Here is a 16199-nt window from a genome sequence, read left to right as displayed (position 1 = left end):
AATACAGTAATTAAGAAAAAAGGACAAAAAGAGAGGCAGACTAGACATGTTAAAAAGAAAAGAAAACATGGAAGGTAGAAACAAGGAATGGTTAGAAGAAGTTGGTGGTGGGAGCCAAACCGATAAGTGGAAGTTCATCCAAGCAGATACCCTGGCGGCGCAAGCATTTCCGGATGCAGGCCAAGCGCTGCACATTGGGCCCCCAGCGCTGCGCCAATTTGTGGACATGCTGCACACGTGTAACAAATCGCATTCCCTCATCTAGGCGGCATTCTGGTCTCCAGGATGGCGGCGGCACCACACGGCACATCCCACAGTGCTCTGCTGCAGCACGAATGCCCTCAATAAAGGCCACAGGGTCATGAAACTCCTTGTCTGTTGGTCGAAAAACGGGAACATCAGGTAAGGCCGAGAATGGTGCAAGATCAGGTGTGGATAGCAGTTGCGACAGTTTAGGCATGGAGCGAGACTCGGTCGGTTTATTAATGTTGACTGGATCTTGGGCAGAGTTGCCATTGCGCAAGTCAGGCTTCAGTTTGGGCCTGTTGGAATGCTCATGGTCAGTAATGTTAGGAGACTTGATTGCCCCATTAAGGGGTTTTCTTTGCTTCTGCGTATCCTTCTTCTGATTCAGGCCAAACTGTTCCGGGCCATCATCACTTGGTAACGGCTTTGAGAGAGGTGTACAATTCCCCAGGGATTCTGTACTTTCCCTTTTTACAGCAGAAGCATCTGCATCTTCCTGCACTGCACAATCCTTCTCAATCATCTGCTTATCTTCTTGGTTTCTGGCAGCTACCACTGCCGTAGTATTGCCATTCACAAGTTGACTTTGTAGCACAGTTGCTTCATGGCCGTTTCTGTCCTTGCATTGCTCTGTCTCTCCAATTTCTTTCTGGCAATCATGACTGCCTGTCCCATTTTTGGTCGCTCGTCTATATAGTGCCCGTCTTGGCACCTGACTCCCCTGTACCTTTTTCATCCACTTCTGGGAATTCAATGACAATCGCTTCGAGTGAAGCTCAGCGACGTGGGACCTTTCCCTACCCACAGCACCAACCGTCGTAGGAGGATGACCAAGAGGGCTTTTAACTGCTGTCGGGATCACAGGGCCTTCTGTATCTGGGAAATCACAAATCTGCACAAGCACCATTGGCACAAAGACAATGGATCAGAAACAAAGAATGTGGACAAAATGGTTTAATTTTTACTCTCCCTCCCATCCCCCCCATTATGTAGTCCCATACATTCCTCTTCTTCTTTCATCCTACTACTCCTATCTGCTACCAACATCTTTTCCTTTTTACTCCCCTACTCACAAACGTTCTTCTCTTTCCTCCCTATCCTCTGCCTTCCCTTTCATTTCTCAAATTTATTTTTCACAATTTATCTCCCATGTACGTAATATGTATTTGGCCATTCAACATTACATTACGAATCCACTTCACCTGTATAATCCCACACCACATATCGTCGTCTATGTACAGTCTTTACAAATAATCCCAAAAACCCCACAGGTTATCAGTAACCTAACTCACCTGCCTGTGACCAAGAACCTCTGGGATGGTGAGCATGCTACTCGAATATTTTGACAACCTTGCCAATGTGCTAGGGTGAGCAGGATGATTATTTGTGAGACCCCTTGACCATGCAATGACCCCAGACCTCTCACGGAGCCCCTTCCTCCTGAGGCCAATAGTGCAGACTCTGTGCAGGAAATGTCCAGGGGATGGTCGAAAGGCTGGAGGAAAATAATCAGTGATGAGAGAGGAAAAGATGGACAAATGTTTAAAGCAATTCCCTTCCCTCATATACGTGTGAAGAATGAATACGATTCCATAATCCAACATGATTTATGGCCCAAATGATCAAATATTTGTGCAAAATAAATGAATCAATTCAAGAGGAGAACTGCAACAGAAAGGACCGAAAATCAGAGACAATAAGAAGAACAAAACTATTTTTCACCGCGACTGTTCACAGCCTTGGCCTTGCATGGTGAACCAGGGCGGTGCGAGGCAGGGAGGCATCGAGGAGTGGGCCTATGGCCATAAGCAGGAGGACAAATTCTCCCATCCCCCTCATCCTCACCACTTCCCTCATCATCTTCACCATCACCGATTTTCCTACAACTGCTTCGACCTGGACTTTTCCACATTATTGTGGCTGGCACCGCAGCAGTTCCTGTAAAACACACCAACAAATAAAGGTTCCCTTTAGCACGTTAGAACCAAAAATCTAGCCCCAATAGAGGCCTGTGAGGGAGAAATAGGTGGCTACGGTCATGGATATGGAAATAAGTACAGGTACTCTTTATTAATATTGTTATGTTTGTGGGGGTAGTGATATGTAGAGCCAGGTAGATTCATATAGGTAGGTGCTCTGGATGTCGGGTAAGAACCATCCACATGTAATAAGTTCTGTTTAGCTGAATGTCGGAGTAAGGTGTATCTTCGTCCCTGTCACGAGGAGGCGGGGCATGTTAACGAGATTAGGGCATAAGGATAAATTATCCGTTGTAAGTCTTACCCTATGTGATTTATCCTTTGGCTCTTTTGGCACTGCACCATAGACACGAGTGATAAATGCCCATTTATTGCACTAAATAATAACCATAAAACCAACCGGAAGCCAGTTCTGAACACTGACACTTGGGACGCACCAGCTACATCGCCACGGAAGATAGGCAGGCCGAAGACACGCCCGAGGAGCCGTGATTGGTCAGGGCAGAGCAAGAAGCAACTCGCTGTTGGGCGTGAGTTGACCAACGGGAAGGTCGGGGTGAGAAGGGACTCGTGATTGGCCAGGGTGGAGCAAGAAGCTACCCGCTGATTGGTGGAAGAAGGCCGAGGAGGAAGCCGAGCGCCGATTGGCAAGGACCACCGAGGACGTCAGAGGTGAGCAAGAAGCGGCGCGCTGATTGGTGGAGAAGCGCTGATGACGTCACGACCCGACGTTAAAAGAACTCGAGGACGGACATTTTCACTCTTGCTCGCTGACCCTGGACTCTTGCTCTTGCCCTCTTGCTTTCTTACGCTCCGATCTTGCCCTGTTCTTTCCCTCCTCTGGTTCCCTTGTTCTTCTCCCTCACACGTTTATGCTTGGACCAGTCGTGGTCAGAGATGCCACCGGGAGACGTACAGAGTTTTGCAGGCGGAAACGATGTGCGGCTTGCTGCTACAGTGCGCGAGTGAGGCTTGTTTCCCGCCAACGCGCGCGTTTCGCGCGCAACCCCGGCCAGACCTCCGGAGCCTTGAATTCCTGGCGAGACCCCCCCGAGCTTATCAGAGCTAAGTGCACGATAAACCACATGTTATTATTTTCCAGTTTATTTTCTTCCTGTGTCTGTGTTACAAGTCTGGTGTGGGGACATGCCGATTAGGAATTTGATTTTACTGTCGCGTTTTCTTGTTATCAGCATCCGTTTTAATAAACCCTTTCATTATTTTCTGTACATTTTAAATCCGGGTTTTCATGTGAGTTTATTTTCTGCAGGTTTGAGGACTGCCCGGCGGGATCGATCAGGTAAGCGCTTCAGCTTCCTCCCCTTTCCTCCCCCACTATAGATATAGTGAAATCCGCATTTGGGCATCGCCTCCGAGTTAAAGCTTGCCGTTGGCTATCCGTGACTCTTCCGGTATTAACCAAGGGGAGTCACATGACAATATGTTCAATTCAAAGGTTATCACAGTTTGGCTGAAACTGATACTTTTTTTGCAACAAGGGAGTTCATAGAGCACCTTACCCCACATTGTCTTGAGAAACAACGACATGGGTGGAGTCTACAAACAGCAAATTTGATTGGCCGAGATGATGTAAAATGGCGTAATATTTTATCCAAGTACTGCAAAAGGGAAGGATTTAAAAAGTGCCAAAAAGGCGATTTGTGTTCTACAGTGTTCAAGTATATAATTAAATTGAAATAAAATAAAGATTTTAAAAGATTGCAGAAAAAAAAATTCGGAAGTTTACCGCCGTTGATGCACCACCTTATATGCCTCCATATTTAACACGTTACACTAGTTATCCATGCCTGTTGTTTGTGTCTTTCATAATGTCCTTAAAAAAAGTTTCCTGTTTGAAATGATTTTCTATTTTGTTTGACTACCAGATAGGCAGAAAGAGTAAAACAATATCTCACTCCTCTGCTCATGTGTCATCAGGACGAATTCAGAGCCAAAGTAAATATCAAACTACAGGTTAGTTTCCCGATTTGTGTTCAAAATACGTCTAACATTCAATTGAAATTAAATTGTTCCTCGATCATAAAATGACATTTGTAGAGACAGACAGACAGATGGATAGAAGTGAACCAATTGCTTAACCCCACTTTTCTCATCGCGTGTGCGGGGTAATTACCAGTCCTAAACTAAGTTTGCTTTTCCTACAACTGCTCAAATACTTAATTTAATTATTACTGTCAAAGAAAAAAAAAGACCGAACACACGCACACAGTGACATTACATAGTCATACAGTGACAGTTAAACGTTGAACACACCTACACCTACAGTCACGTGAAAAAGTAAGTACACGCCATGTAAAGTTTTGACTTTTTCAACATATTTCAACATACAGCTATTTGATCTTCATTTCAACAATATTGATAGATGAAGGTGATATAATATAACAAATATCATGAAACATTTACATTTTGTAGTCCATTGTATAATTTAAATTTTAAATAAACATAAATGCAAATTTCGCATGTGGAAAAAGTAAGTACACCCCTACATTTATCACTACTTCAAATACCTAAAATTAGAATCAGGTGCACCAGCTCAGGTGCAAATGATTAGAACATCGTTAGAGAGGATCTTGGAAGAACCTGTCTTATTTAAACCTCAGACATTTAGTTTGGTTTGCTCTTTGTTGTTGAAGTGTGCGGGGTCACCATGCCTAGATCAAAAGAGCTCTCTGAGGCCTTCAGAAAGAAGGTTATAGATGCCTACGAGTCTGGGAATGGATTAAAAAAGATCTCCAAACAATTTGAAATCAATCATTCGACTGTCCGGAAGATCATCTACAAGTGGAGAAGATTCCAAACAACTGCCAACTTGTTCAGGCCGGGCCGCCCCAGCAAGTTCAGCCCGAGAGCAGACCGCAAGATGCTGAAAGAAGTCTCGAAGGACCACAGAATGTCATCACGTGACCTACAGGTAGCTCTTGCCACTGTTGATGTCAAAGTGCACGAGTCTACCATTTGAAAGAGGCTGAACAAATTTGATCTACTTGGGAGGTGTGCCAGGAGGAAACCTTTGTTGTCCAGAAAGAACATTAGGGCAAGATTAAAGTTTGCCAATGAACACCGAGGCAAAGACCAGCACTTCTCGAACAATGTGCTCTGGACAGATGAGTCAAAGGTAGAGCGATTTGGCCACAGTACCAGAAGACATGTTTGGCGAAAACCAAAGACAGCATTTGACCACAAGAACCTGATACCAACTGTAAAGCATGGTGGTGGAAATATTATGGTTTGGGGCAGCTTTGCTTCACCAGGGCCTGGGGCAGCTCAAAATCATAGAATCCATTATGAATTCTTCATTGTACCAGAGGGTGCTTGAGGTAATGTGAGGCCATCTGTCGGAAAGTTGAAGCTCAACCGAAGGTGGACCTTGCAACATGACAATGACCCTAAATATACCAGTAAATCCACCAAGGAATGGCTGAAAAGAAAGAAATGGAGGGTTCTGGAATGGCCAAGTCAAAGCCCGGATCTAAATCCCATCGAGATGTTGTGGGGGGATTTGAAACGAGCTGTGCATGCAAGAAACCCCTCAAACATCGCACAGCTGAAAGAATTCTGCATGGAGGAGTGGGCAAAAATTTCTCCCAGTCGATGTCAGAGACTGGTAGACAGTTATAAGAAACGCCTACTTGAGGTTGTTTCTGCCAAAGGGGGCAATACCACCTATTAGAGCCAAGGGTGTACTTACTTTTTCCACATGCGAAATTTGCATTTATGTTTATTTAAATTATACAATGGACTACAAAATGTAAATGTTTCATGATATTTGTTATATTATATCACTTTATCTATCAATATTGTTGAAATGAAGATCAAATAGCTGTATGTTGAAATATGTTGAAAAAGTCAAAACTTTACACGCGGTATACTTACTTTTTCACGTGACTGTATGTGGCAATCACACTAGCATTTGAACATGCCATACCCAGCCCAGGTATTCGAACCTCTCAGGCAAAGGAAGGTGAGGAAGTCCTCTGTACATGGGAGATTTTCCATAAGAGCTGAGTGATTAGCACCATCATGCAACTTCTCACCAGACCCATCCTTCTGATCACTAATCTTTCCATTTTGGACACTGCTCTGTGGCACAATACTCGCAGGCCTTCGCAATCTTGCGGCACGGAACGGCCGCCGAATGCACGATCCAGCTTGTGCAAACTTCCGCTGTGCCATGAGGCGAAGCCTAAAGAATACAGTTTGTGAGATCACAGGGCATAAATCAGCATAGCAAGATTGGATTGAGCTAATGCTTGAGATTAATAAAGTTTTGCATCGGATGTGTGTAATTTGCTCCTCAGGTAAGCCACAAACCGTTTTTCCGATGGGCCAGAAACAGCAGCAGGCCTGCGGGCAGGCAAGCAGGAGGTGACCAATGCTTGGGTCCAGGTCTGATGCTCGTCATAACGAGCCTGAAGATCACTGTCTGTGGCTGTCAATGGAATAAAGCAGAAGTAAGAAAAAGACAATGAAATCTAATACTTACATAATATATGGTCGATGTACAGATTCGAGAGAACAAGGATGTGGGTAAATCTGTGGAGGGGGCGGGGGGAGGGGGGCTGGGGGAGGAGGGAGGGGTACATGGTATAAAGCAAATGAACACGACTAGGAATTTCACTACTTTGGATGGGGGAAGACAAGAAAATGGCGGTGAACAGCTGTTTTAAAGACCTGGAGGGAGGAGAGGGATTGAAGAGAGTGTGGGAGTTTGTTCCAGAGGTGGGAGAAAAGAGGATTGAAAGAGTGAAGGTGAGCAGAGAGTCTTGATTTTGGCAGTTTCACCAGAAGAGGGTTGCTGGCAGATCTTGTGCGTCCTGTAGGAATATTTTGGGGACAGAGCACAGACAGAGCAGGGGGAACAAGGACCGGAGGGGAGTCGGTAGAAGACAAAAAGACCATCTACCTGCCTGTGGTGAGAGAGAGAAAGACCATAAGAATCAGCTTAATTGTGGGAGATACCAATGATTCTGAAAGCTTTGGTTTCAACCGCGTGAAGCCGAGCCAGATGTGAATCAGGAGCACCAGCCCAGATGGGAGAGCTGTATTGAGCTGCAGATATTCTATTGAGCTGCGGATGAAAGCCTCGTATGTGGTGAGGAGCTCAGAAGTGCCCAGAAAGGACTTCACAGGACGGAGGATGCCCAGTCGGCGACTGGCTTTGGAGGCCAGCTTGGAAATGTGGTTTTCCCAGGAAAGATCATGGCGGACAGTGAGACCCAAAAGCTTGAGTGACAGAACTTCTCCAAGAGGATTGTTCAGAAAGTCTTTTCGGAGAGACAAAGTGAGAGTGTGAGATTTGTCATGATTGAAAGGCATGTTCCACTTGTTTGACCAGTTTGTGATATTGTCCAGGTCTGCAGAGAGTGAGGAGGCTGCTGACTGCCAATCTGAGGGATGAGGTATGGAGCGGCAGAGAGTGGAGTCATCAGCAAAGAGATAGAGAGGATTTTCCAGACAGTCGGAGAGACAATTAATGAAGACCAGAAAAAGCACAGGGCCCAGAACACTGCCTTGAGGAACTCCAGCCTGAACAGGAAGGGGAGATGAGAGAATTCCCTTCAGGACCACATGTTGACTGCGACCGGTGAGGAACTCCACAAGCCATGTGTGGATGTTTCCGTGGATACCATAAGATGAGAGTTTGGTGAGCAGGGTGGGGTGCCAGATCGTATCGAAGGCACGTGATATGTCAAGGGAGACAGCTCTGATTTCCTGTTTGGCATTAAGGACCTCCATCAATTGTTGAGACAGCAGAAGCAGCATGTCTAGAGTAGAATGACCTGCTGTGAATCCAAATTGATGATCCGAGATCAAGCCATTGGAGAAGAGGAAGTATTTGATGTCAGAAGCGGAGGTATTTGATGTCAGAAGCGATGATCGATTCCATAACCTTGCTGATAATTGGGAGCAGGCCGATTGGTCTGTAGTTGCAAGGATCTGTTTTTGCATCTTTTCATGTAAAGCGGTAATGTTGGCTGATTTCCAAGCAGATGGCAGATGACCTTGAGTTAAAGAGAGGGTGAAGAGAATTGAGAGATTGTAGATAGAGCTGCAGAGCAGGATTTTAGGACCTGTGGGCTGATGCCGTCTGGTCCAGTTGCAGAATCAGAGTCGAGGTTTGACAGAAACTTCTCCACATTGTCAGGAGAGAAGGACACAGAGTCGAGGAGCAGCTGAATTTGACTGGGTAAGGTGGGTACAGAGAGAGATGGGTTTGGGATGCAAGAATTTGAGGCAAACAGAGTTGAGGCATTCGGCTTTTTCACGTGCAGTGTCAGCTGTGTAGCCATTTGAGGTAAGGGAGAGGATGGAGGAGGAAAAAACACCAGGCACAGTTTTGACCAGACGCCACCAGGATTTGGAGGAAGGAGACAGGTTTGAGAGTTCAGTCTTGAGACAACAACACACAACAACATGCATTTTAAGGCCATTTTCCCTGCTAGAGCGGGGGTTAGCCTTGCGGTCCCCATGACAATCTTCTCCATTTTGCCCTATTTTCTGCATCTCTCCTTGTTAACCCCCTTGCCCGCAATTCTTCTTCCACCATCTTTAGCCAAGTCTTTCTCGGTCTTCCCCGTCCTCTACTCCCTTCTACATTAATTTCCATTACTCTTCTCAACCAGTCACTTTCATCGTTCCTCAACACATGACCAAACCATCTCAACCTGTTCCTCTTCACAGCATCAATCACAGGCAATATTCCCATCATCTTTCGCAATTCATCATTTGTCTTCCTCTCTCTCAACGATACTCCGCACATCCATCGAACCATTTGCATTTCCACCCTTTCCAGCCTTCGTTGCTGCTCTACGTTCATTACCCATGTCTCGCTCCCATAAATCATAACACTTCTCAAACATGCAGCATACACCTTTCCCTTCAGCTTCAGCGACACTCCCCTCCTCATCAGCACGCCACTCAGTTCCCGAAACTTCTTCCATGCACATCTCACTCGAGCAACCGTTGCCGAGTCTGATCCACCTTCTCCATTCAGCATGTCTCCGAGGTAGCAAAATGTTTTCACACCTTACAGCTTCACGCCGTCTCCAAGATCCAACTCAACATTTCCTCCATCTGCAGCTCCCTCTGTGCACACCTTACATTTGAATGTAGCTGCCACACTGGTAAATGACCCTCTCAGACCACTACATTTTTGATGAACCCACTCAGCGCACATTGTACATTGAATGGAGTTCACTCCGACACCCTTCCTGCACACAGCACACGGCCACTTCACAGTTCTTTCCACCTCACCACATGCTTTACCAATTGCCATCACCTTCGTCTTTCCGATATTCACCTTCAGACCTTTTGTCTCCATACATTCCTTCCACTTGTTCATCTTTTCCTTCAGTCCATCCATACTTTCCGCAATCAACACCAGATCATCTGCATACAACAACTCCCACGGTAAACCCTCCTTTATGTTCTGAGCCAGCACCTCCATCACAGCTACAAATAGTAGTGGACTTAGTACGGACCCCTGATGCACTCCCACCTTCACCTCAAACTCACCACTGTTCCCGTCCTTCGTCCTTACAGCTGTGCGCGCTCTTTTGTACATTGCCATCACTACTCTGATCAACCATTCCTCCACTCCTAACTTCCTCAATGCCCATGTCAATACTTTGCGTGGAACCCTATCGAATGCTTTCTCCAGATCAACAAACCCAAAAAACAACTTCTTCCTCTTCTCCATGTACTTCTCCTGCAACTGCCTCACAATGAAAAGCGCGTCTGTCGTTCCTCTTCCTGGCATAAATCCAAACTGCATTTCGTCGATCTTCACTTTCTTCTTTATCCTCCTCTCCAACACCCTTTCCAATACCTTCATTCCATGCTCCAATAACTTTATCGCTCGGTACGAGCCACACTCCAGAGGGTCACCTTTCCCCTTGTATAGAGGGACGAGGGTACTCAGTTCCCAATCCACTGGAATGCGGCTTTCTTTCACCACCAGATTACAGATCTCTGTCATTCTCTTCACACCCCAACTTCCTGCTGCCTTCAACATATCTCCCACAACTCCCGTTGGCCCTCCGGCTTTTCCACTCTTCATTGCTTTTATCGCTTCCTCAACTTCCTTCTCAGTTATCTTCTCTGCCGGTCCTAAAACTGGGTTACTCTCTATGTTGCCATCTGATTCATCCTCTGTATTCAACAGCATTTCCATTTATCTTTTCCATCTTCCTTTAATTCCATCTGGGTCGACAATGATTTGTCCCACTTCATCCTTCAAGCAACTCACCCCCATCACATCACACCTCTCTTTCGCTATCTGCTTTGCAATCCTGAATACTGCTTTCTGACCCTCTTCCGAATCCAAGCATTCTCCGAACATTTTCCTACATGCCTCCTGCGCCTTTGCTACCTCTTTCTTTGCAGCCTTCCTGGCTGCCTTATAACTTTCATGCTCTGCTGTTTCTGCTCCCGTACCCTTCGCCTTCTGCCACTCCTTGAACTTCTTCCTCTTCTCGTCAATCCTCTTTCCAACTTCATCATCCCACCACCATGTTTCCGAGTGCCTCGGTGGTCCTTTTGTCCATCCACATACCCCACCAACGGCTCCCAACAGACTAGCTTTCATTGACATCCAACCACTTTCAAGCTCAACCACACCATCCTCTACCCTACTCAGCCTCTCTTTTAATTCCTCCCTTACTGTCACCTCTTTCAACCTCCACACCTTCATTCTCGGTTGGTACTTCACCCGCCGAGCTCTCCTCGCACCTTTCACCCTTATGTCGCAGACAACCAAGTGGTGCTGTGAAACAGCCTCCTCCCCCGGGATCACCTTTGTGTCCCAGAGGTGCCCCCTATCTCGCCTACGCACCATCAGGTAGTCAACGGTTGTCGTCGACCCACCTGACGTGTATGTAACAAGCTTATTATCCTCTTTCTGGAACTGAGTATTACAAATCAACAAATCAGCTCCATCAGCAAACTCCAAAATCCTTTCACCTTCTCCATTTCTCACACCATATCCGTAACCCCCATGAACTCCCTCAAAACCATCCATACTCCTTCCCACATGTCCATTCAGGTCTCCTCCCACCACAACAACTTCCTCATCTTTCACGTTTTCCATCAGCTTCTCTATCGCACACCAGAACTTGTCCTTCTCTTCATCGCTTTGACCAACCTGCGGAGCATATCCCGAGATGATGTTCACCAAGAGCTTTCCAATCATCATTTTCACCATCATCAACCTATCACTCACTCTAGTCACACTCACCACACTGTCTACAAACTCCTCAGAAAACAGGACACCAACACCATTCACGCCCTCCAGGCACCCTTGCCACAAAAACTTGTATTTCTGTCCCTACCTAGACTTCACCATTCTCACACCACTTCCCTTCCATCTCGTCTCCTGCACACAACATATGTCCACTCTTCTTCTGACCAATACTTCCACCACTTCTCCTGATCTCCCTGTCATTGTCCCTACATTCCATGTCCCAAACCTCAGAAACCGATCTCCACTTCGGGCTGCACCCTGCCCATATGTACTTGTAATTGTCATGGTTCTCTTTTTGAGGCAATGTTTTTATGGCCGGATGCCCTTCTTGACGCCAACCCTCTTAGTCGTCTCTTACGACACGCAGGGATACGGTGTACCTATTCTGACCAGGGTACACACTGGGAAACGTTTAAAACATGGAAATTCTGGGGGGGGGGGGGGGGGGGGGGGGAGCGGAGGGGAGGGCGGCGTCAGCATCACAGCTGCGGTTTAAACATATTCCAACAATATCCAAACAGAACCATGATAACCATGAAAAACAATCTGGGAAAAGTCTCCAAGCGAGAACGTGGATTTGAGAAAGAAGGAGCAGAGGCGGAAGAAAAACGAGATTCAGGGGGCGGGGCACAGCACACACTTCCAAGTTTTGTGAAAGGAACTGAGATTACCTTCAGTTGGATTAGCCTTCCAAGAGGCAAAGGCAAGTTGTTTCATGGCAACGGCCTCACCACAAGATTCAGTGTACCATGGACGGAAGGAAGGGTATGACAACTGAAGACGAGATGGGATAAATCTGTGCATGAGAGAGAGCAGTTTACTTTGGAAGAAAATCCACGATGAGTTTATGTCAGAGGCAGTAGAGATGGGAGACCAGTCCAGATGATTGATGGCTGCTTGAAGACCGTGCCAGTCGACCTGAGTGAAATGCCAGACTCATCGACGCTGAGGAGGCTCTCTGAGAATGGTCAGAGAGATGTCCACTTTAACAAAGAAATGATCAGAAGAACCGATTGGAGCAGAAGAAGAGCAGCAGACATTTGCAGGGAAGTTAGTCATAACCAAGTCCAGAAGAGAAGATACTCCATTGACTGAGAGCCAGGTCGGGAAATTGACAGATTGTCAGTCCCAGTCAGTCGCATAAGTCCTTTGCTGAGGTGCCATGGCTGGTGTGAGAGGAACCCACACCCAGCCAGCTGGCATGATGACAGTTGAAGTCGCCACATATGAGGAAGAGAGAGTTGGGATGAGTGGATAGAAGGTGGTCCATGTTCTCAAACAGGGAAATGTAAATGGCGTCATCACTGTTTGGAGGAAGGTACAGAACACATATGAAGAAAAGGTGGGAAAATTAGTGGATTAGAATTCTGCTAGAATTAGTGGATGTTAAAGACCACAAGAGTAGGTGAGCTATCACCAGCACCCTGAACAAATTCCTGCACACTTAGTCGCGTGAGTATCCTGTGTGGGAGTGGATACCTACCCATCAAGGAATGTACCCCCAGGCAATAAATTGCTTAGGCAGAACCAATGCTCTGTACAGACAATGGTGAATAACATTAAATTATAATCTTACTATTATGGAGCAAATGTGGATGTCAGTATGTCACCGAATCTCTAGAATTGGCATATAGCGAAAATAGCGCCACCTTTGGTTGTAATCGGTATTACAAGTTATCCTTATCACAAGCAGGTTACCTACCCTTTGTGTTGGTGCAGAAGTGGAATTTTAAGTGGAGTCCGTTCAAGTGGAGTACATGATGACATCATATGCAGCGACATCTTTTTATATTAATTTTACACATTAGGCAACATACCTCACACTGAGGCAAACAAGATCAGTGTTATATCAGTGTTATAATCAGTGGTGATACTGAATTGGGGGTCAAAATAGTGCAATGAAAGTATTAAACGAAAGTCAATGACATCATGCTCAGTGACGCCTTTTTAACTTTTACACATTGGGCGACACACACCGCACAAAACACTGCCATGATTGCTTCCGTGGTAGGTTTTTACAGAGTAGCCCTTAAGGCAATGCCATCTTAACAGCTTTTGTCTGTCCGTCCGGTGTATGTATGTATGTTTGTGTGTCCCTCACAAACGTCCACCAATCAGAGCTGAGGATCTGGTCACATGACAGGGTGACAGAATTTAGCAACCATTACAGTTGCATATTTTACAAAAAGGAAATATAATAACCTACTCTGGAACGTTTTGGGGTTCCAGCGGGTGTCGTAAGGTATGTAGGAGGTTTCAGAAATTCCTCAATACAATTATGATTTTGAAATGCGATCGACACGGACCTTGCTCCAAAATCCGGAAGTGAACAGATGACGACAATCGCTGGTTTGAGAATATCTCAATGCAATCGTAATTTAACATTATATTTTGATAAAGTCGTGGCCAAAAATATAAAATAAAATAAAAATATAAAAATCACTCATTCACCCAGTTTGAATGGAGAAAAGGAGTCATTCTGCTGTCTTGTGTCACGGTGTGTACCTCAATGAGCATGGAGAAAAAGAAAGAAAACCAGAGAATTGTCTGAGGAGGTCAGACACAATATTGTAGCCAAGTATGGACAATCTCAAGGCTACAAGTCCATCTCCAGAGATCTTCCTGTGTCCACCATACGCAATGTTATCAGGACATTTAAGGCTGATGACACTGTAGCCAGCCTCCCTGGATGTGGCCGCAAGAGAAAACTTGATCGAAGATTGCAGCGAAGAATTGTTCAAATGGTGAAGAAAGCACCTCGATCAACTGCCAAACAGATTCAGGTACGACAATTTCAACTCACACCATCCGTCACCAACTCGATGAAAGGAGGTTCTATGGTAGGAGATGCAGGAAGACCTCACTGCTGAGAGAGAGGCATAAGAAAGCCTGACTGGAGTTTGCCAAAACACACCTGAACAAGCCAAAATCCTTCTGTGGACAGATGAGACCAAATTAGAGCTTTTTGGTAAAGCACATCATCTCTATGTTTTCAGAAAACAAAATGAAGCCTTCAAAGAAAAGAACACCTTCCCTACAGTCAAACATGGAGGATGTTCAGTGATGCTTTGGGGTTGCTGTGCTGCCTTTGGCACTGGGTGCCTTGAATGTATGGATGGCATCATGAAATCAGGAGAATACCAAGGAATTTTGGAGCGCAATGTTCAACCCAGTGTCAGAAAGCTGGGCATCCGTCGAAGGTCATGGGTGTTGCAGCAGGACAACGACCACAAAACACTTCAAAAAGCACCCAGGAATGGTTCAAGACAAAATGCTGAACTGTTCTGAAGTGGCCAGCAATGAGTCCAGATCTAATTCCCATTGAACACCTGTGGGGAGATCTGAAAACAGCAGTTGGGAGAAGGCACCCTTCAAATCTGGGATAACTGGAGCAGTTTGCACAAGAAGAGTGGGCCAAGCTGCCAGTAGAGAGGTGTAGGAAGCTCATTCATGGCTATAGGAAGCGCTTGACTGCAGTTATTTTGTCCAAAGGTCATGCTACCAAATATTAAGTCGAGGGTGTCAATAATTTTGTCAATGCCATTTATTTTTATTTTCTGATTTAAAAGGATATATTAAGTTCTGAATCAAAAACAAAGGTTCTGTAATATTAACAGTGAAATAAAGAATTGTGGAGACAAATACTTTTGTCAATTTCAACTTCTTTTTAGACATGGGGATCGCATGGCTAACCCCGGCTCCAGCAGGGAAAATGGCCTTAAAATGCATGTTGTTGTTTTGTTGTTTAGAGAAAATTGTGAGTTATTTGAAAAAAGTGCAAGGGTGCCAATATTTTTGGCCACGACTGTATATTAATAGTGTCGTATTATTTTGTGATTCGAATGATGAATCATGCTGCTTGGAATGAAAATATAGACATATTGAGTTTAAAGCGGTATGAGGAAATGACGTAAGGGTTTCTATCCGTGACATTCGCAGATTCTCCATTTGCAGTTTCGCCATTGACTGAATATAGCAACATTCAGAATGGGTACGATTTTTTTGTCCAAGTCCTTCACGAACCTGCTGTCAATGCCTGACTGAATGTGGCACTGGAAAGTGGTATTTATTGAAAAAGATTTAATACTTGCATTATTTGCTAACTGGTATCTCCACCCGGGTCATACTATCCTCTTCAACTGAAGTATCAAACAAGCCTGGATACGCCATTGTTAGACTATTGGTCTTGTTTTAAAAATATGTTTCTGCGTACGACGTCAATGACGTTGCAATTTTGACCTCGATTTCAGTATCACTGTTGCCGGCGTTACCTGGGAAGTACTGTATAATTGGAACAAAAAAAGTATTGCTTTGTATAATACAAAACAATTTGGATTTAAGACTAACATACGGCTTTGTTTGGCACGTTTCTGTCCCGCTGGAGGGAAAGGCGTGGCCTGCCTAATGGGCGGTGCTTGTGACGCTAGGGGAAAGTGGGGAAGGTGTGGCCTGTAGAATGGGTGGCGCTTGTGACACACAGACAGGAACTGAGCTTTATATATATATATAAGATAAGAAGTATGCCAAGTTGTGATAAATAAATTTCTTTCAAATGACAAAAATAATGAAGTGCATTTCCAAGAATGTGCTGCAGTGCAAATTGCTAAACGAAGGTGGACCAAGAAGGGTACTCCCACCTGGAGGGCAGAAGTGCTCACTAATAATTATAATAATAATGAATAACAATAATAATAATAATCATAAATAAATGA

At 45.2% G+C, this 16199-nt stretch overlaps 1 protein-coding gene across 4 annotated transcripts in view; it reads right to left on the bottom strand.

The window, feature by feature from the left end:
- Positions 1-16199, bottom strand: part of LOC137434994 (protein Jumonji) — a 61070-nt gene that overhangs the window by 29527 nt on the left and 15344 nt on the right. For 3 of the 4 annotated variants that reach the window (XM_068128304.2, XM_068128303.2, XM_068128305.2), the window contains 5 exons: positions 6558-6675; positions 6191-6429; positions 1969-2184; positions 1539-1741; positions 121-1138 (listed from right to left, as the gene is read on the bottom strand). In XM_068128304.2, the coding sequence (XP_067984405.2) occupies positions 121-1138; positions 1539-1741; positions 1969-2184; positions 6191-6429; positions 6558-6675 (1794 nt within the window). The remainder of the gene's footprint in view (positions 1-120; positions 1139-1538; positions 1742-1968; positions 2185-6190; positions 6430-6557; positions 6676-16199) is intronic. The other variant, XM_068128307.2, reaches the window with a different exon arrangement.

This window comes from Myxine glutinosa, chromosome 9, assembly GCF_964187855.1.
Source record: "Myxine glutinosa chromosome 9, kmMyxGlut1.1, whole genome shotgun sequence".
Taxonomy (NCBI): Eukaryota; Metazoa; Chordata; class Myxini; order Myxiniformes; family Myxinidae; genus Myxine; species Myxine glutinosa.
This window is presented reverse-complemented; position numbering and strand designations above follow the sequence as displayed.